Source organism: Suncus etruscus, chromosome 1 (assembly GCF_024139225.1).
Source record: "Suncus etruscus isolate mSunEtr1 chromosome 1, mSunEtr1.pri.cur, whole genome shotgun sequence".
In the NCBI taxonomy this organism is placed as follows: Eukaryota; Metazoa; Chordata; class Mammalia; order Eulipotyphla; family Soricidae; genus Suncus; species Suncus etruscus.
This window is the reverse complement of record NC_064848.1, coordinates 149683796-149705879: the sequence shown is the minus strand read 5'-3', so window position 1 is coordinate 149705879 and position 22084 is coordinate 149683796. Positions and strand designations below refer to the sequence as shown.

General features: G+C 49.2%; 1 protein-coding gene across 1 annotated transcript in view; it reads left to right on the top strand.

The window, feature by feature from the left end:
• Positions 1–212: 212 nt before the first annotated feature.
• Positions 213–22084, top strand: part of DENND2A (DENN domain containing 2A) — a 54604-nt gene continuing 32732 nt past the window's right edge. Inside the window, exons 1-7 of the mRNA XM_049774306.1 lie at positions 213–1098; positions 8808–8932; positions 9677–9798; positions 11776–11976; positions 17711–17804; positions 19018–19068; positions 21061–21248. Coding sequence (XP_049630263.1) covers positions 266–1098; positions 8808–8932; positions 9677–9798; positions 11776–11976; positions 17711–17804; positions 19018–19068; positions 21061–21248 — 1614 coding nt within the window. The 5' untranslated portion in view covers positions 213–265. The remainder of the gene's footprint in view (positions 1099–8807; positions 8933–9676; positions 9799–11775; positions 11977–17710; positions 17805–19017; positions 19069–21060; positions 21249–22084) is intronic.

Below are 22084 nucleotides of genomic sequence, written 5' to 3'. Positions count from 1 at the left end.
GTTCTGGGCTAGCAGCTCATGAAGGTTGTAGCAGAGTTCTAATAGACCCCTATGACTCCTTGCCTACCGCAGTGACCAAGATCCCCTCACCATAAGTTTGTGTTTCCTGTGCAGGTGGGTGAAGGCAGACGGTGCAGAGGCCCCGGGAGACCCTGCAAGGCCTAGAAGGAAGCTGGCGAGGGCCTCCCTTTGTGTCCTGGAGTGAGGACGCCCACTGAGAGGGAAGCCTTGTGCTGGAACAGACAGGAACTATTTGCAGTGGAAGATGATCCGCTCAGAGATGGTCATCAACCACCCAGCCTCAGAGCTGAGGGCTGTGAAGAGGAGGCAGCCGGGGGGGATTCCGAACCCCTGTCCAGCCATCCTGCAGCACAGTATCAAGGACAAGATCTCAGAATGGGAAGGGAAGCAGGAATCACCTGCTTCTGCACCCGGTAGAAGAGTGGAAGGACCAGAGGAGAATTACTCTGCTGCTTCTGGGGAGGAAAAGAGAAGCAGCGAGGGACTGAGGACTCAAAATGGAACCAGACCTGATGAGGCCGAGAGCCAAGAGAACGAGAAGTGCAGAGGTGGCATGAAAGTTGGGGGCCTGCAGCCAGCCCGGGAACGGGGCAGAGGCCTCGGGCAGGATGACAGCCCTTCAGTGCTCATGCAGGTCCGGAGGCTGGAGCAGGCGCTCAAGGATGGCTCTGCGGGCTTGGACCCCCAGCTGCCAGGCACCTGCTACTCCCCACACTGCCCACCCGACCAGGATGGGCCTGGCCGGCGTGGGAGCGGCACGGAACTCAGGCCCACGGAGGACCGCAGAGGTTCGTGCTGGAGGCCCTGGGAGCAGAGCCTGGATGGGGTGCACCGGGGCTTTGAGGGTGCACCCCCCAGGCCCATCACCAGCCCCCCGCCCAAGCCCCGGAGAACGTTCAAACACGATGATGGTGAAGGGGACATGGCCAGGGGCCCAAGTTTGAGGAGCAGGAAGGAGAAACGGAACCCGCCACCTCTGCCTTCCCTCCCACCTCCGCCCCTGCCCTCCTCGCCGCCACCCACGTCGGTCAACAGGAGACTCTGGAACGCAAGGCCCAAGCCCAGTGCTGACCACAGGTAGGTGCCCGTCTGCCTGGATCCACAGCATGCTCCAGCTGGCATCACCGCTGTATCCATCCAATGACCCTTGTCCTTAGCTAGGGCTTCTCATAGCTGACAGTCCTTTGTGGCCTGGATGTTCAGTAACTGATGCCGTGATTTATGCTATGTCTACCCTCAGAAGTTTGTGCTTCTCCCTCTCCCTCCACTTATCTTCTCTGAAGAAGAGACAACATAGGGATTAAGGTGCTTGCCTTGCAGGCTGCCAACCCTGGTTTAAACCCCAGAGGGTTGAATTGCCAGCACTACCTTCAACTCCCAGCACAGAGCCAGAAGTAGCCCCTTAACACACATACACATATATACCTGTAGAATCACCCCATGCGCCGTATCTCCAAGCCCAGGTGAATGAGTCTAAATCAGGGTTGTGCATGAAATAATCCAAACCAGGCTGAAGGTGAAACTTGGGTAGTCTGGCAGTTTTCTACCTCATATGGAGACCCAGCTGCCTGCCAGATCTGCTGTTTTTATTGGGTACCGAGACCACCCCTGAGTGGGGCATTCAGGACAGATAGCTTAGGCTATCCTGAGCCAGTCCCACCCAGGTTTACAAGGAAGATAATCTCTGTTTTGGGGTAAATCCAAGTTGTACACAAACATAAAAAGGAACCTAACATATATTCTCCTTCTCCAGCACACCTGGATGTGTGGACCAAAACTCTAGAAAAGTCTTGGGCCAGAGAGAGAGAGATAGTACAGCATGTGGCCAACCCCCAGTTCAATTCCCTGTACCACAAACTTGTCCCCTGAGTACCACCAAGAGAGATTCCTGAACACAGCTGGGTATGGCTCAGCCTTATCCCCAACTCCCAAATCAGAGTCCTCACTTTTTTGTGGGGGGGGGGCATCATATTTATCCTGGATTTGTGCTCAGGGATCACTCATGGTGGGGCTTGGCAGACCATGGGTCAATTTTCACAGAGAGTAAAAAATTAATGGGGGGGGGGCAGAGTGATAGCACACAGTTGGGCGTTTGCCTTGCATGCAGCCAACCCAGGACAGACCCAGGTTCAATTCCCGGCATCCCATAGGGTCCCCACCTGCCTGGAGTGATTCTGTTTTGTTTTTTTTTTGTTTTTTTTTTTTGTTCTTTTTTTTTTTTGGTTTTTGGGCCACACCCTGTGACGCTCAGGGGTTACTGCTGGCTATGCGCTCAGAAGTTGCTCCTGGCTTCTTGGGGGACCATATGGGATGCCGGGGGATCGAACCGCGGTCCATCCTAGGCTAGCGCAGGCAAGGCAGGCACCTTACCTCCAGCGCCACCGCCCGGCCCCCTGGAGTGATTCTGAATGCAGAACCAGGAGTAATCCCTGAGAGCCAGCAGGTGTGGCCCAAAAACAAAAAGTAAATTAAAAAAAAGAAAAAAAGGGAAATGTAAAAAAAAAAAAAATGGGATCAGAGAAGCCAACTCCAAGGATTGGAGTCCATTCTTTGCACTCCTGGAGATTAAATCTGGGCCGGCCACATGCAAGGTAAGTACTCTGCCCACTCCCTTTACTAGGTATGGCTCCAAACCCTGCAGACAATGATCATTTTACCTTTTAAGTGTGTATCCTCCGACTTCTTTCTCTTACTTGGTTGCACTAGTCAATCCTATTTAGAGAAGAGGGCACCTAACCTCACCTGACTTTCCTGATCTTGTATCTGCCCCACTCACACACTGAGAGCTGTTTTTGGAATGCAGTTATATTTCTGTTTCTTTCAGTCTTAAAAATTATGATTAGGTGTCAAATTTTGTCAAGTTATTTTATAGCAAATGATCCTAAGATTATCCTTTGATCTCTCAGTAGTGCATTTAATTTTGGGGGGGGGGTTTGGGTCTCATCCGGCATTGCTCAGGGGTTACTCCTGACTGTCTGCTCAGAAATAGCTCCTGGCAGGCACGGGGGACCATATGGGACACCGGGATTCGAACCAACCACCTTTGGTCCTGGATCGGCTGCTTGCAAGGCAAACGCCGTTGTGCTATCTCTCCGGGCTGCATTTAAATTTTTTTGTTTTAGTTTTTTGTTTGTTTGTTTATTTGTTTTTTTTTTTGAGCCTCACCCAGTAGTGTTTAGGGTCTACTTCTGACTCTGTCCTCAGGGATCACTCTTGTTGGAGCTCAGTATATGGTGCTGAGGGTTGAACCAGGTCTGTTTGTATTCATGGTGCTTAAATAAGGATATATTTTTGGGGGGTGGGGGGGGATAGGGCCACACCTGGTGATGCTCACACTCAGGGGTTACTCCTGGTTATGTGCTCAGAAAAATTGCTCCTGGCTTGGGGGACCATATGTGATGCCGGGATTCGAACCACCGTCTGTCCTGTATTGGCTGCTTGAAAGGCAAATGCCCTACTGCTCTGCTATCACTCCAGCCCCAATAAGGATATTATTTAAAAAAAAAACCACAACACATGGTTACAAGTTTGTTCATGCTGCAGTCTTTTTTTTCCACAGATGAAGTTGTTCATGATTGAGTTACAGTCATACAGTGTGCAACAACCTTCACCAGTGCCCATTTCCCACCACCAAAGTCAACAGTTTCCCCTCTCACCTTACCTGATGTCCTCTTCCCTTCTACCCACTCTCCCCAAGTGTGCCTCTGGGGCGAGTATTGTACTTCTCTCTCTCCCCCCCCCACCTCTGGTCCACACCCGGCAGTGCTCAAGGGGTACTCCTGGCTCCATGCCCAGAAATAGCTCCTGGCAGACTTGGGGGACCATATGGGATGCCAGGAGTCAAACCCGGGTCTGTTTCGGGTTGGTCATGTGCAAGGCAAACACCTTACTGCTATACTATCACTCTGGTCCTCTAATCCTCATCTCTGTTGTCTCTGTATATCAGCCCAACACTGTCTTTTAGTTTTCTTATATCCCACAGATGAGTGAGATTATTCTATGTTTATCCAACTCCCTCTGACTCAGCATAATACTTTCATAATACTCTCTATGTCCATCCGTGTATAAGCAAAATTTATGACTTTTGTTTTTTTTTGTTTGTTTTTGTTTTTTGGGCCACACCTGGTGGCATTGAGGAGTTACTCCTGGCTCTGCATTCAGAAATTGTTCCTAGGGACCATAGAGGAGGCCAGGGATTGAACCTGGATAGGCCGCTTGCAAGGCAAACACCCTACCACAGTACTACCGTTCTGGCCCAAACTTCATTTTTTTTCTGCCAGCTGTGTAGTATTCCATTGTGTAGACATGCCACAGTTTCTTTAGCCACTCATCTGTTGTCAGACATCTGGGTTGCTTCCAGAGTCTGGCTATTTTAAATAGTTCTGTGATGAACTTAGAAGTGCAAAGGGCCCCTAGCCCTTTCTTTTAAAGTGCTGCTGGGTTCTCTTTGGTAATACATTTTTTTTTTTTTTTTTTTGGTTTTTGGGTCACACCCGGCAGTGCTCAGGGTTTACTCCTAGCTCTATGCTCAGAAATCGCTCCTGGCAGGCTCAGGGGACCATATAGGATGCCGGGATTTGAACCACCGACCTTCTGCATGAGAGGCAAACACTTTACCTCCATACTATCTCTCTGGCCTCTCTTTGGTAATACTTTTATCAAAGATTTTGGGCCAGTTTTTCATAAATGAAACAGCTCTGTACTTGGTTCCATTATATTGTCTCTATGAGATTTAGGTATGAATGGTATTGTAAGATCTTTGGAAGATTTGAGAGGCCTCCTTATATTTATGGTGAGAAAGTTTTAATCTGTGTAATCCTAAATCCTTTTCCAAACCAATTTCTAAATGCTCATGTGGCCTTTCAACCCCTGTTCTTGGTGCTTCCACACCCTTCCAAGGCATGGAGGCCCTTTCGAGGCTGTTTCTCTAGAGAGGCCCGCTCCCAGAACAGTATGGTTCTGGGAAATTAGAGTCTTTCTGCTGTGTCATCACAGACAGATAGACCAATCCGGTGAAGTTTTTCTCATTCTCTTTTGCTGCCATCTGTGCTTTGCAATTTTCCAGCATTTTCTTTAAAAGCAGCCAGTGAGGAGGGAGTTTGAGTCCAAAGATGAAATTTTTCTTGGACCGTGTGAGTAGGGTTACATCAGCTGAGTTTTAAGAATTTTGACTTGGAGTGGTATTTTTTTTCTTCCCTTTTTCTGAAATATTTCAATGGGGGGTGGTGATTAAGGCAGAATGTTTACTTTCTACTCAAACCTAAAGATTGCTCTTTTCTCTGGTCCTATCTCTTGAAGAAAAGGCCAGGCCAAGCCCAGTCATGCTGCCCTCTGTGAGGAAAAATGCCAAACCAAGATTGAAGAAAGAAATGACTAAGGATTTGGAGGGTCTGTAGGTTTGGAATTACACAGCAGGGCTGTGTGCTTTTAGAATCACATCCAGGAACTCTGTTGGAGAAAATGTAATTTTTTTCTTTTTTTTCCTTCCATTCTCTTTTGAGGATTTTCTCTCCCCTTCCTCTCTGCTTCTCTTTCTTCTCTCATTTCTTCTTTTCTCTAACACCTCAGGAAATTAAACGCAGAGACTCATGCCTTCCATTCCCAAAATGAGAAGCCCTCCAGTGTCAGGAAATTCCAAAGATAAGGTTCCCGAAGCACCAGGGAGGCGAAGTGTCTTCCAGCAGACATGTACTAACTATGGCAGGGTCACCTTCAGGCCAGCATGAAGAGTCCTTCTTTTTCAAGGATAAGCAGCTTGAATTCCTGTGTATGTAGATACACAAAATACAGTAACTCAAATCCAGATTTTTGGTTCCCATCTAATATGATCACAAGAATAGTTTCCTGATCCTTTGAAGCCAATTAACTGCGTTGACCAAAATTTTAACTTTTGAAAGGAATGGCTCAATATCACACCGATTCAGCCCTTCCATGGGGATTGTAAGTGTGTTTGAGAACTTTCCCACAGCAGGAAGCCTCATGATTACATCTCTGAGTCGCTCTGAACTGGCTGTTGTTCCCAATTTCCACAGAAATCTGCTGGACATCTCCATAGCTCTGTAGATGGTGGCAACCCTCAGCTTGCCCCAGTTTGGAGGTTAAAGTGAACTCAGCTGTACTGGAGGTCTATCTCTCACCCTAGGGTTCAGGTTTGGGTAAGGGTTAGAGGTTGGGTTAGGGTTGGGTTAGGTTTAGGGTTAGGGTAGGGTTAAGGTTAAAGATAAAGGTTAAGGTTTTGAGTCAGGGCAAGGGTTAGAGTTAGGGCTAGGGTAAGTGTCCCAAGCTGACCATTGACTTCTTCAGAGTGGGAAACTGAATCATTTTAGATATCAAGCCCCAGGGACTGGAGAGATAGCACAGTGGTTGGGAATTTGCCTTGCAGGTAGCCTATCTAAGACAGATGGTGGTTCGAATTCGGACATCCCATATGATCCCCCATGCCTGCCAGGAGCGATTTCTGAGCGCAAAGTCAGGAGTAACCCCGAGCGTTGCCAGGTGTAACCCCAAAACCAAAACAGAAAAACAAAACAAAACAAAAAGATACCAAGCCCCAATCTCAAATTCTTTGAAGAATGAAATCCAGTCTAAGGATTAGGAAGCATCTAAAGGATTTTCGATCTGCCCCCCTTTTATTTTGTTGTTGTTTGTTTGTTTGTTTGTTTGTTTTTGGGTCACATCCAGCATCGCTCAGGTGTTACTCCTGGCTCTGTGTTCAGAAATCACTCCTGGCAGGCATGGGGAAACATATGGAATGCCAGGATTCGAACCACCATTGGTCCTGGGTCAGCTGCTTGCAAGGCAAACGCCCTACCGCCATGCTATCTCTCCGGCCCCTATTTTTTATTATTATTATTATTTTTATTTTTGTTGTTTTATTTATTGGTGTGTGTGTGTGTGTGAGACACCTGGCTGTGCTTAGGACGTGTGTGTGTGTGTGTGTGTGTGTGTGTGTGTGTGTGTGTGTGTGTGTGTGTGTGTGTGTGAGACACCTGGCTGTGCTTAGGACTTACTCCTGGAGGACCATAGAGACTATTAGAAGTGTCAGAGATCGAACCCAGGCCAGTTGTATGTAGGGTGCCTCTCTCTTTATGTCTCGGGTGAGCTCAGCTCGGCTGCAAACATGCTTATTAAACTTGGGGACTGGATGTGGAATGACTGGAGTTCAAAGCAGAAGGAAGTCAATGTGGGTGTACGGATCATTAGCCTTTTGAACTTACCTTTCTCTCCAAGTAAAAGATGTGAATAAAAGTATCAAGACATTTTTTTCAAGTTAAAAAATATTTTTATAGGAAAGATTGATCTAGTGAAGGATTCGATAAGTTTAATTGTGTTTCTCCTGTTCGGGAATGAGGTCAGCTGGCTGAATGGTGTGGTGGCAGGTGTAGACTGGAAACCTCTTTGGGATGTGGGGTGGGGAGGGGAAGTAGCCTTCAGCTGTTGCTTATAAGCATTGCTCATAGGGCCATAAGCATAACTCAGACGTGCATATGGAAAACCATTTCCCCACAGACGGATTAAGGATTTCTGATTTCTCCTGGATCTTGTATCATAGCTTTCTGGTGACTAAATATATTCTCATTTGGGGGTTGGAGAAATAGTACAGAGGGTAAGGCATTCACTTTGCATGTAGTTGTTCCTGGCTCCATTCCCAGCACCATAAACGGTCCTTTACACTAAACCAGGATTAGCCCCCAAACTCGTCAGCCCCCAAGCACAGCGGGTGTCACCCCAAAACAAAAACAAACACAATTTCCTCATCTTTCAGTCTTCCTTGATAGCAGTTTTGTACCCCGTGAATTGATGAATTGGTTGGTAAGTTAGAACTTTCTTTGCGTTGGACTCAAGCCACCACCAACCCTGTGTGCTTCCAACCCTGTGATAAATAGCTCTGAGAAAGACAATGAAAAGAACAAGTAGAGAAGTGAAATGAAATAAGACACCAGTATGCAAGTCTCAGGGGTGTCTAAGTTGCTTGAAAAGTTTCTGTAACCACATCCTGTGTGTGTGTGTGTGTGTGTGTGTGTGTGTGTGTGAGTGAGAAACAGAGAGACAGAGAGAGCATAAGAGTGAGAGAGATAGTTGGAGAAGAGATAGGAGGTGTCTAATGGACATTCTTGTGCACGCAGGGTGTCATGGGTACCTCTAGCTATGCCAGCCAGCTGGCACATCCCTCTGGGGAGCTGTGCTCTAGGTTTTATTCTGGGCATGGATAGCTAGGTCTGAGAGTGGGGTGGGTTCCTAGTGGCCCTAACACTTCTCACCACCACTTCTCCTTCTCTCTAATGACCTATGTGTGCTCTGGGGTCACCAGGAAATGGGGAAAGTTGGAGAAGCCCTAGCACAGGATGACCAGCCGTTGTAGGGTGTGAGAACAGCTGCATAGCCGAGTGTCTCGGATTCTCCAGCCCTGTTTGCCCTACAAAGTTGCCTCCTTTTCACATGGATACTTGGACCAACTTTTCTCACTCTAAGAGCATAAACATTCCTGGCATCCCATATGGTCCCCTTAGCCTGCCAGGAGCGATTTCTGAGTGTAGAGCCAGGAGTAACCCCTGAACACCACTGGGTGTGGCCCAAAAAAACAAAACAAAAGAAAGAAAATAAACCAGAGACCTGCCTCATATATAAGTATGTTCACCCCTTTTTACAAAGCAGAGTTGATTCAGTAAAGGGAATTTGTGCCAGGAAAACAAAAATTGATGGGGCAGAAGAGGGGGACATGTGCTCAGAAACAACCTGGTCGATTGAGTTCTGCTTCTCCTTTCCCTTTGCTTCTTACTGAGCAGAAAGTCTTACGAGTTTGAGGACCTGCTGCAGTCCTCGGAGAGTGGTCGGGTGGACTGGTACGCGCAGACCAAGCTGGGGCTAGCACGCACTTTATCGGAAGAGAATATCTATGAGGACATCTTAGGTAAGAAAGAGCGAGAGGCTGCCCTGGGGGCCATGAGCAAGAGGAGGAGACACAATTTAGAACCCAGCAGGCAGGAGGGTGGGTGGAAGAAAGCTTGACTCTGGGTGGTATGAGGAGACTGAAGGGCACAGGGTAGGGGGCAACAGAAGTGGAGGGACTGGCAGTAAAAGGCCAAGCAGGCAGTGTGGTTCTGTGGCACCAAGTCTTGGAGTCCCCTGAGCACCATTAGGGTGACCCAGGTGACTCCATCACCACAGGCCCTCACAGCCCTTTAGCCTTGGCCCCTGGCATTGAGCTGCTGACTTTGTTGATTGAGATCACAAGCAGGGGAACCTGACCTCCCAAGCACCGTTTTTTGGAGCCCCCACCACCAGTAAATTAAATAGATTGGATGAGTTAAAAATCTCTCATAAAGGGTCCGGAGCCATAGCACAGCGGGTGGGGTGTTTGCCTTGAATGCAGCTGACCTGGGTTGGATCCCTGGCATCCCATATGATCCCCTGAGCTGGCCAGGAGCAATTTCTGAGCAGAGTCAGGAGGGGCCCCTGAGTGCTGCCAAGTGTGGCCCAAAAGCCAAACAAATAAACAAAACAAACCAACCTGAGTTTGTCCTCACGAGGAAGGGACCCAATGGGGAGCAAGATAACACATTCCCATCAGGAGAAGTCAGGCTCCACTGTGAGGAATGTGAGAAAGGACGGCCCTAGGTGTCCTCAAATCTAAGCACGGTGCTTCTGGCCACAGACCCGCCCATGAAGGAGAACCCCTATGAGGATGTGGAGCTACATGGGCGCTGCCTGGGGAAGAAACGTGTTATGAGCTTTCCGAGTTCGCCCACCTCCTCCATCCCTGACGCACCTGCTAAGGTAGGAGCCTGGGGCAGATGGGAGTGTGGGGGTGGATGGGTGCAGGGACAGGGGCCTTGCGGAGCCCAGGTTACATGCTGCTGTCACCCACCACCGGTTGCCCCATTTTTTCTCTGCTGGTGAAGGCACATCATCAGAATGGTGCTTCCCACACAGCTCTCACCTCCTCAGTTGCCTGTTTTCTTTGGACCATGGATGCCTCCAGCCTAGGAGAGGCTTCCCCGAGTATTCCCACCCAGGCCTGGCTTGATAACGAGAAGGAGGCCCGCCCCACTGTCCACAGGGAGGGAAGCAATGAAAACCATCTGCTCACACTCCTCTGCCTCCCCCTGCCTTCCTCTCCCTGCCCCGTGGGAGACGTCCAGGCCTTGTGCCCAGACAGCCCAGAACAGCGGCATCTGCCCAGAAGGCAGTGCTGGGCCCAGATGGGGCCACTGCACTGTCAGGCTGGAAGGCTCACTAGGGTCTGCTGACAGATGCAGGACCCTGTGCTTGTGCTCTCAAGGCTGCTCCCTGGTAGGGGTCTGGCTTGTACCCCTGTTCTGGTTCCGGGGCCATCAGCATACTGCACCACTTCTTCCTTCTAGTGCGTTCTAGACTCAGGGCGTGTCTGCCCCATCTGGGTTGCATCTGGAGCCCTGAATCTGCCACTAGCATCTTTCAGGGCACCAACACTCCTCCAGCCACCTCCTCTACCAGCCACAGGAAGCCCTCAGCATGCTGCAGATAGTCACTGAGAACTGATGATTAATGGGGCTGGAGAGATAGCACAGCGGTGTGGCATTTGCCTTGCATGCAACTGAACCAGGATGGACTCAGGTTTGATTCCCTGCATCCCATAGGGTCCCTAGAGCCTGCCAGGAGCGATTTCTTTTTTATTTTTGTTTTTGGGTCACACCGGCAGTACTCAGGGTGTACTCCTGGCTCTACCCTCAGAAATTGCTCCTGGCAGACTTGGAGAACCCTATGGGATGTCAGGATTCGAACCACCGTCCTTCTGCATGCAAGGCAAACACCCTATGGCCTCCATGTTATCTCTCCGCACTCAGGAGCAATTTCTGATCACAAAGCCAGGAGTGGCCCAAAACCAAAAAAAAAAAAAAAAAAAAAAAAAGGGCCGGAGTGTAGCATGGAAGTAAGGCGTTTGCCTTGAATGCAGAAGGATGGTGGTTTGAATCCCAGAATCCCATATGGTCCCCTAAGCCTTCCAGGAATGATTTCTGATCACAGAGCCAGGAGTAACCCTCGAGGGCTGCTGGATGTGGCCCTAAAGCCAAAAAGAAAAAACTGAGGGTAAGTTTCCACAGACTCATGTTCTCTCTCTCTTCTCTTTTTCTCTCTTTCTCTTGCTCTCGCTCTATCTCTCTCGCTCACACAGTCACACATAGAAACACAGACACACAGAGACTCATCTTCACACAGTCATACAAACTAAGTATTTCAACAGTGGAAACACACCTGTCTTTTTGTGGTTCTGGGCTCACACTCAGGGCCTCCCACATGCAAGGCCCAAGGCTCTTGCCCTGAACCACGTCCCTGGCCAATACTTACCAAGGGCTCTCTGTGAGGTGCCTGTGGAGTAAAGGATTTTTGTTTGTTTGTTTTTGGGCCATACCCAGTGGCTCTCAGAGGTTACTCCTACCTCTGCATTCAGAAATCAGCCCTGGCAGGCTTGGGGAACCATATGGGATGCCAGGGATCCAACCCAGGTCTGTTCCAAGTTGGCCGTGTGCAAGGCAAATGCCCCACCGCTGTGCTATCTCTCTGGTTCTGGAGTGAAGGAATTAGATCTGGTATTTCTGTAGGTCTTGTGGCAGGTGGGGTTCTCCATAGACAATTGGTGGTGGTGGTATTTAAAATCAGCTTGTGTCAAAGCCAGCCGCTTCTTGTGCAGTCCCCAGGTCTCCCCTGGTCTTCCCTGGTCTTCTGAGGCCCAACTGGGCCCCCTGACTGCCTTTTCTCCTCCCCATCCCACAGCAGTCATTGGCCAAACCTGCTTTTTTCCGGCAAAATTCTGAGAGGAGAAACTTCAGGCTTCTGGACACGAGGAAGCTGAGTCGGGACGGAACCGGGTCCCCTTCTAGAACCAGCCCTCCCTCCACCCCTAGCAGCCCTGACGACACTTTCTTCAACCTTGGAGACCAACAGAATGGCAGGAAGAAGAGAAAGATCCCTAAGGTAATGTTGGCCACTAGCTTGTCACTCTCCCTCACCCCTTCCTGCTTGTTTGTCCAGGCCTGGTGGACATGGCGACATTTTAGGGCCTGGGTCTTTGTCCAGACCCATCTAGTGGGGCCAAAGCAGTGGTGCAAGTGGTTGGGCATTTGCCTTGCATGCGCTGACCTAGGACGGACCAAGGTTCCATCCCCCCATGTCCCATATGCTCCAAGCCAGGAGCAATTTCTGAGTGCATAGCCAGGAGTAACCCCTGAGCATCACCGGGTGTGGCCGAAAACCAAAACCAAAAACAGGCCCATCTAGTGATCCTGCTACTTCCAGTTATGGCCCCAGCTTCTGACTTCGATGCGGGTACCTCCAGCCTGATTACAAGCAGACTACAGCCCCAGGTTCCCCTGGCCACCTTCCATCACATGCCACCCCACTCTGTCCACACCCAGCTGCAGGGTCGGCACCTCATATGCCTGTGCTAAGGCAGCACTTATAAGAAACTGCATTTTTTTTTTTTTTTTGGTGTTTAGGTCACACCTGACAGCGCTCAGGGGTTACTCCCGGCTCTATGCTCAGAAATCACTCCTGGTAGGCTCAGGGGGCCATATGGGATGCCGGGATTCGAACCACCGACCTTCTGCATGAAAGGCAAACGCCTTACCTCCATTCTATCTCTCCGGCCCCCAAGAAACTGCATTTTTCCGTTTGTGTTTCTCTGTCCCAAACTACCAGAATGCGCACCTCCTGAGTCTCCCATGGTTGCTAGCCCCACATGCTGTGGCGGCCCCACTCTGTACCAACACTTTCTTTTTTCTTTTTTTTTTTTTTTTTGTGGTTTTTGGGTCACACCTGGCAGTGCTCAGGGATTACTCCTGGCTCCATGCTCAGAAATTGCTCCTGGCAGGCACGGGGGACCATATGGGACGCCAGGATTCGAACTGATGACCTTCTGCATGAAAGGCAAACGCCTTACCTCCATGCTATCTCTCCGGCCCCATGTACCAACACTTTCAATGGACACCATAGTTCAGGGTTCTTCATTCCAGATCTGGAAATGGAGTGTAGGGGAGTCTCAAGGCCTGGACAATTGTGTAGAACTATGTGTGTATGAGTTGGGAGGCAGGTGCAGGAGCAGTGGTCTTCAGCAGCTTTCTCTGAAAATTAAAACACAGGGTCGGCCTGGAGGGAGAGCACAGCAGTAGGGCATTTGCCTTGCAGATGGCCAACCCGGGACAGGCCTGGGTTTAATCCCTGGCATCTCTTTCATTTGGTTTTGGGTTACACCCAGCGGTGCTCAAGGGTTACTCCTAGCTACCTGTTCAGAAATAGCTCCTGGCAGGCATGGGGGACCATATGGGACGCTGGGATTCGAACCAACGACCTTAGGTCCTGGATCGGCTGCTTGCAAGGCAAACGCCGCTGTGCTATCTCTCCGGCCCCAATCCCTGGCATCTCATATGGTCCCCCGAGCCTGCCAGGAGTGATTTCTGAACACAGAGCCAGCAGGAACCTCTGAGCACCACCAGGTGTGACCCCCAAAATTAAAAAACAGAAAACACAGGGTCACTAGCTGACCTCTCTTACACTGCAGGAGGGACAGCTCAGGCACCATTTCCTAGCAAATCTATGCCTTCCTGTAGCCATAACATGTGGCTGAAGTCTAGGACTTCTCCCTCTAAACTCTACCATGATGTCTGTTCTCATGGAAACCACCTCCTGGCTTTCCTCATATGTTCGTGGTAATCAAGGTTGTGAGAGATCCTTGTTTCTTAGCAACTACAGCAGGCAGTTAGGTATCAATGATGACTCTGCAACAGACTTTTTTTTTTTGGGGGGGTCATACCTGGCAGCGCTCAGGGGTTACTCCTGGCTCTACACTCAAAAATCGCTCCTGGCAGGCTCAGGGGACCATATGGGATGCCAGGATTTGAACCATCGACCTTCTGTATGCAAGACAAACACCTTACTTCCATGATATCTCTTCTGTCCCAACAACAGACTTTAAAAAAAAAAAAACTTATTTATTGGGCTAGACGCAGGGATCCTCAAACTTTTTAAACAGAGGGCCAGTTCACTGTCCCTCAGACCACTGGAGCGTCTGACTATAGTAAAAACAAAACTTATGAACGAATTCTTATGCACACTGCATATATCTAATTTTGCAATGAAAAAACAAAACAGATACAAATACAATATGTGGCCCGCGGGCCATAGTTTGAGGACCACTGGAGAGATAGCATGGAGGTAGTGCATTTGCCTTGCATGCAGAAGGGTGGTGGTTCGAATCCCGGCATCCCATATGGTCCCCTGAGCCTGCCAGGAGCGACTTCTGAGCGTAGAACCAGGAGTAACCCCTGAGCACTGCCAGATGTGATCCCCCAAAACAAAACAAAACAAAAAACTTATTTATTGGGGGTTGGAGAGATAGTATAGAGGTAGGGCATTTGCCCTGCATGCAGAAGGACGATGGTTCAAATCCTGGCATCCTATATTGTCTCCCAAGCCTGCCAGGAGTGATTTCTGAGCATAGAGCCAGGAGTAACCCCTGAGTGCTGCCGGGTGTGACCCAAAAACCAAATTTAAAAAAATAACTTATTTATTGGGACCACACCCGACTGTGCTCAGGGCTTACTTCTGACTCTGTGCTCAGGGATCACTCCTGGATGGGTTTGGGGAACCATAAGTGGTGACTGTGAGCAAAATGGCCTTAGCCACTGAAACAGACCATCTCTCGTATAAGCTGATGGTTAAAATATACATCTTAGGGTTTAGTTGTTATTTTGGATCTATGCCCAGTTGTGCTTAGGGCTTACTCCTGTCTCTGCTCTTGGTGGTGTTCAGAGCATCATCATCATCATCATCACGAGGTTGGCTTCATGCACGGGAAGCACTTTAACTACTGTTGTCTCTCTCCAGATCTGACATACTGTTCTCAACTTAAAGATAAAAGCTACTAGGAGTAGAGGAGATAAAATAGGAGGTTAAAATAAAGGAGGGAAGGGCCCGAGCAATAGCATAGTGGCAGGGTGTTTGACTTGCAAACAGCTGGCCTTGGACGGACCCGAGTTCGATCCCTGGCACTCTATATAGTCCCTTGAGCCTGCCAGGAGTCACCCCTGAGCGCCAATGGGTGTGGCCCAAAAACAAAAAATAAAGGGGGGGGGGAGTGATAGCTCAGCTGTAGGGCTTTTGCTTTGCTTGTGGCCGAACCCAGGATGAACCTGGGGTTTAGTCCCCTCCCCTGGCATCCCAGATGGTCCCCTTAACCTGCCAGGAGCGATTTCTGAGCACAGTCAGGAGTACACATTATATGAGTCCCCAGGTCCCACCAGGGGTCACTCCTGAGTTCAAAGCTAGGAAGAGTGTTTGAATACTGAACCCCCCAAACCTAACCTCCCCAGAACTTACACACTGGACTGTTACCAAAGAAGAATTTCCATAAAGTCCTGGCCCATAGGAATCTGTAGTTCATGAGCAGCCATTGTGTGAGACTTTGTTTCAATTCTCAGTACTTCATAGTTCCTCAAGTGCTACCAGGAGCGTAATGCCTGAACACTGAGATGGGAGCATCCCCCAAGAACCCCAGAGTACGGCCTCTCCTCCCCAAGTAAAACCTCCAAAAATCCTGCCAGGGAGATGGCTCAAGGCCTAAGTGCAAGCCCAGCATATCTGAGGCCCTGGGTTCTATCCTCAGCATCATACATATGCAAAGTCATTGAAATGTAAAAATCCTTTATATCACATCACATACCTCAGGAATTGTATCACTGGTCCTCTAATGCAGAAGAACTGACAACGAGCTTGCCTTGTACACAATCAGCCTGAAATTTTTTTTTTAATTTAAACACTTTGATTATATACATGATTGTGTTTGGATTTCAGTCATGTAAAGAACACCACCCATCACCAGTGCAACGTTCCCATCACCAATGTCCCAAATCTCCCTCCTCCTCACCCGACCCCCGCCTGTACTCTAGACAGGCTTTCCATTTCCCTCATACATTCTCATTATTAGGACAGTTCAAAATGTAGTTATTTCTCTAACTAAACTCATTACTCTTTGTGGTGAGCTTCCTGAGTGAGCTGTATCTTCCAGCTCTTTTCTCTTTTGTGTCTAAAAATTATTATTGCAAGAATGTCTTTCATTTTTTCTTAAAACCCATAGATGAGTGAGACCATTCTGCATTTTTCCCTCTCTTTCTGACTTATTTCACTCAGCATAATAGATTCCGTGTACATCCATGTATAGGAAAATTTCATGACTTCATCTCTCGTGACAGCTGCATAATATTCCATTGTGTATATGTACCACAGTTTCTTTAGCCATTCGTCTTATGAAGGGCATCTTGGTTGTTTCCAGAGTCTTGCTATGGTAAATAGTGCTGCAATGAATATAGGTGTATGGAAGGGGTTTTTGTATTGTATTTTTGTGTTCCTAGGGTATATTCCTAGGAGTGGTATAGCTGGATCATATGGAGCTCGATTTCCAGTTTTTGGAGGAATCTCCATATCGCTTTCCATAAAAGTTGAACTAGACGGCATTCCCACCAGCAGTGGATAAGAGTTTCTTTCTCTCCACATCCCCACCAACACTGTTTATACTCATTCTTTGTGATGTGTGCCATTCTCTGTGGTGTGAGGTGGTACCTCATAGTTGTTTTGATTTGCATCTCCCTGATGATTAGTGATGTGGAGCATTTTTTCATGTGTCTTTTGGCCATTTGTATTTCTTCTTTCTCAAAGTGTCTGTCCATTTCTTCTCCCCATTTTTTGATGGGATTAGATGTTTTTTTCTTGTAAATTTCTGTCAGTGCCTTGTATATTTTGGAGATTAGCCCCTTATCTGATGGGTATTGGGTGAATAGTTTCTCCCACTCAGTGGGTGGCTCTCTCCAAGCAAGTGAAAGCAGAGATTAACAGATGGGAATATATTAAGCTGAGAAGCTTCTGCACCTCAAAGGAAATAGCACCCAGGATACAAATCAGCCTGAATTTTATCCCTGACATCACAACTGATCCCCTGAGCCTATCAGGAGTGAAATCTCAGTGCAGAGCCAGGAGTAACCCCTGAGCATCACTGGGTATTGCTTAATAACAAACAAGGGGTTAGAGAGACAGCACAGTGGTAGGGTTCTTACCTTGCACACAGCCATCCCAGGATGGACCTAGGTTCGATTCCCAGCATCTCATGGTCCCCGAGCCTATCAGGTACAGTTTCTGAGTACAGAGCCAGGAGTAACCCTTGAGCCCCAAACCCCCCTCCAAAAAACAAATAAAACCAAACAAGAACTGAAAATGATTATAGACACAGATCCCCACAGGCTTCCGGTTATGGTGTCTGTGGAATAACTGGCCAGTATAGCCTGAGTGAGCTCAGAGAGGAAGGACCGATTGTTGGGGGCAGGCCTATGTGGGGGGATCACAGCCACAGTGCCACCCACCCTAGCTCTCCCCTACTCACACCTCTGCTTGCTCCACCAGGGCTCTGTCTTGGAAGGTGGAGGTTATTTTTTGCATCTTTTTTGTTTTGTTTGGGGAGCAGAGTAAAAACACCTTCCCAAACCTCTGAGGCATCCCCCTGTATCCCTGCTGGTAATTCAGCATGTCTACCAGGGCCTCAGCTAGGCTGTCAGCCACTATGAAGGATCTCGAGACCACAAGTGGGCCAGTTGGCAGGGCTTGCTCTCCTCTCCCTGGGGCTCTAACACTGCTCTTGTTTCATCCCAAACCCTGTGTGTGACAGCTGGTGTCCCGCATCAATGCCATCTATGAGGCCCGGAGAGGGAAGAAGCGGGTAAAGAGGCTGTCCCAGTGCACAGAGGGCAACTCAGGAAAAGGTAGGTGCCAACCGTGTTCCCCAGTCAGCCTGGGCACACTTCTTCCCAAATGGCTTCCTGGGCCCAAGGATGAGGCACCAAGGCAAAGGGCACATGGTTTCACCCTCAGGAGCTGGGGGTTTAGCCCTGTAGCAAATTCTCTGTTCCAGGGCCTCACAGGAACTATTGCTGCCTGGCTCTTGCAGAAGACACCAAGGCCTTCTTTGTTATTTCATGAGGGTAGGTCAAGGACCAAATGAAAGTGCAGATATGTTGGGGCCAGAGCTATAGTACAAAGGTTTGGGGTTTACCTTGCATGTGACTTACCTGGGTTCAATACCCAGCATCCCATATGGTCTACGGAGCACAGCAGGAGTGCAGAGCACTGCAGGTATGGCCCCAAAATAAAGCAAACAAAACTGTAAAATAACCCCAAGTGCTGTATCTCCAACCCAGGTGATTGAGTCTAAAGCAGGGTCATGCATGAAATAATTAAGACCAGGCAGAAGTTGAAACACATATAGTCTGGCAGTCTTCTACCTCGTATCTGCCCCCAAGCTGCCTTGCCAGAATTATTTTTATTGAGTATAGAGCCCACCTCCAAATGGAGCAGTAAGGACATAGTGAGGGCAGATAGCTCAGGTTATTCTGAGCCTGTCCTGACCAGGTTGACATATAAGACAATCTTTGTTTTGGGGTAAAACCAGTTGTAAACAAACAGATACAAAGAAACCAGGGATGATCTTTGTTTTGGGTAAAATAATGTGTAACCTAACAGAGTACCAGCAGCAGTGATTCCTGAATGTGGAGTACCTCCCAAGTGTGGCCCCAAAATAAAACAAACAAACAAACAAACAAACCAAAAGTGGAGACAATATCGAGCTGGATGCAATTTGTCCATTCCATTGAAACAGGCCAAATGTCCCTTTGAAACAGGCCAAATGAAAGCCACCTGTTCTGCCCCTATCTGGCTTTGCACAGGTTGCCTTGAAAAACTCACAAGTGGGGCCGGGCGGTGGCGCTCGAGGTAAGGTGCCTGCCTTACCTGCGCTAGCCTAGGAGACGGACCGCGGTTCGATCCCCCGGCGTCCCATATGGTCCCCCAAGCCAGGAGCGACTTCTGAGCGCATAGCCAGGAGTAACCCCTGAGCGTCACCGGGTGTGGCCCAAAAACCAAAAAAAAAAAAAAAAGAAAAACTCACAAGTATAATCTTCTTGTGTTTGGTTTCCTTAGTGACAGATGAAAACAGTGAGTCTGACAGCGACACGGAGGAGAAGCTGAAAGGTGAGAAGAGCGATGCGGATGTCCAGGAGGGGCTGCATAAGTGTGGGTGGACCAGACCAGAAATTTGGGCCCAAGCTGGTGGCACAGGGCATGAATGTCCATGGGCCCAGTGGTGCCCATAGGGTGGATGCTCAGGGGGCTGTCAGTCTGGAGCATGGCCAGGAGAGGCCTGTGCATCAGCTCTGCATGCAGCACCTCTTTGGGTCCCCAGGGTGGCCTGTTTTCAGGCCTTCCCATGATATCATGGGGATGTCCACACTGTGCCTAGGACACTAGAGACCTAGAGTCCTATATCACTGCTGTCAAAATGCCAGATGATGGGGCCAGAGGAATAGGATAATAGATGGGGTTGTTTGCTCTGCATGTGCTAACCTAAATCTAAATCAATCCCCCACTTTCCGTATGTTCCCCCGAGCACCATCAGGAATGATCCCTGTGTGCAGAGCCAGAAGTTGTCCCTGAGCACTACTAGGTGTGGGCCCAAACCTGTGTGCGCGACACACACACACACACACACACACACACACACACACACACACACACACACACACACACACACACACACACACACACACACACAGCCAGACAACCTCAGACACAGGTTCAGTGCCTCCAGTACCTCAGTTAGCAAATGGAGCTCTTGAAACATTTGGGGCTGGAGAGATAACATGCTTTGCATGCAGAAGGATGGTGGTTCAAATCCCGGCATCCCATATGGTCCCCCAAGCCTGTCAGGAGCGATTTCTGAGCATAGAGCCAGGAGTAACCCCTGAGCGCTGCTGGGTGTGACCCAAAAACCAAAGGGAAAAAAAAAAAAAGGAAGAAGAAATACTTGTTTGGCCTCTGACTCTGAATTCAGGGAGCAGAGTCTGAGCCTTAGAGAGATTTCTTTATTTGGAGCGGGTGTGTGTGGGGGGGGGGGGGGGCGGGGAGGTGGAATGACCACACCCTGTGGTGCTCAGAAATCACTCCTGGCAGGCTTAGGGGACCATGTGAGATGCCGGAGATCAAACCTGAGTCAGTGCTGGGTCATCCGTGTGCAAGGCAAATGCCGTCCTGCTGTGCTATCACTCTGGGCCCCTTAGAGAGCTTTCTGCCCTTCCTCAGAACTCAGGGAGAAACCATGGAAAATGGGGCTGGAGCAGTAGCAGGAGGTAGAGTGCCTGAGCTCGGTTCAATTTTCAGTATCCCATGTGGTTCCCTGAGTACTGCCTGCAGTGATTCCTGAGGAGAGCCAGGAGTAAGCTCTGGGCATCACTGGTTGTGACTTAAAAACTAAAACAATACAAAAACCAAGCTTCTGTGTCTTTCTGGGGTCAGAAGTATAGTACAACAAGTAGGGCACTTGCCTTTCATCCAGCTAATCCAGGTTCAATTTCCGGTATCCTCTATGGTCCCCCGTGCTCTGCCAGGAGTAATTCCTGAGTGCCAGGCCAGGAATAACCCCTGAGCTCCACCAGGTTTGGCCTAAAAAGAAAAAAAAAAACAAAAAACAGCAGCAGGCAGTGAAAGCACAGTCCAGTGCTGCTGTGTGAGTTGAGGGGAACCGGCCCCACACACCCCTTCTTCGCCATTGATCCCCCCACTACTCCTGGCCCACTGTGCCACCAACCTGTCTCCATAGCCTGTCCCCATAGCAGGAGGGAAGGGAAGCCAGGTCCCAACTCTTGTCAGGGTCAGCATCGGGCAAGATGTTTGCACAGCACCCAGTTCCAGGGGTTTAGGTACATCCCATACACTGAGAGTAAGAGAGGAGAGTAGGGAGTCTGTTCCCCAATAGACAGACAGGGACAAGGACACCACTGGCCAGCTTATCAACAGATACCCCAGGACCCTGGTACCCCACTCTGCCTCATAGTCCAGCCAGTATTGTGCCTTTCCATGCCATTGGTAAGTGTCCCCAAGAGTGCCACTCCCGCAGAGGAGCACCTGTCCACAGGTGCATAAGTGGGACTGGTGGTCCACCCTCCGGTCGACTCCATCTCTCCACAGCTCACAGCCGGCGCCTGGTGAACGTGAAATCGCGCCTGAAGCAGGCACCCAGGCTGCCCACCTTGGACCGGGAGCTTGCAGAGTTCCAGGAGCGGCGGCTCTTTGAGTTCTTCGTGGTGGTGTCTCTGCACAGGAAGCAGACTGGGGCGGCCTACGTACCCGAAGTCACCCAGCAGTTCCCCATCAAGGTACAGGAGTGTCCTCTTCCTCTTTCCCTGTCCTATCCTGAGATAGTGGCTCAGCATATAGCATGTCTGAAGTGTGTTGGCAACAGCGTGATGGCCCCTATCTGTGGAGAAGGGGATGGAGACAGAAATGGATAGAGAAACTGTCACCTTGAATTCCACTCCACAGAACTTGACCTTCTTAGCAGCTTCATGGGCTTCACTTCTTTTTTGTTTTTGTTTTTGGGCCACACCCGGCGGCACTCGGGTTACTCCTAGCTCTGCACTGCTCCTGGCAGGGGACCATATGGGATGCTGGGAATCAAACCCGGGTTCCTTCCTGGGTTGGCTTTATGCAAGGCAAACACACTACCTCTGTGCTATCATTCCAGCCCAGAGGTTTCACTTCTGTCTCTCCTTGTATTGTGATTTCCTCACGGAACTGGACTTTCACCTTGTGGGAGTTTTTTTAATTAAATTTTTTTTTTTTTTTTTACTTTTTCTTGGCTTTTGCGCACACCCAGCAGTGCTGAGGATGACTCCTGGCTCTGCACTCAGGGGTCACTCCTAATATGGCTCAAGGGACCCCATGGGGTACCAGGAATCAAATCTAGGTCAGCCAAATGCAAGGTAAGCAACCTCCCTGCTGTCTTGTTGCTTCATTCCCATGTCTCATGTTTTAGAAGCCCTTTTGTCATTTATGAATATTTGCTGTGAATTCTGAAGCATGTCAGTGGTCACATAACGCTCTGTGCTGTGTGTATCCTTTCATCCATTGAACCAGCTTCCTTCTGTGGTTGCCAGGACTACTTTTCATCACTGAGCTGTTTTCTCTGTGCTCTCTCTTGCTCTCTTACACT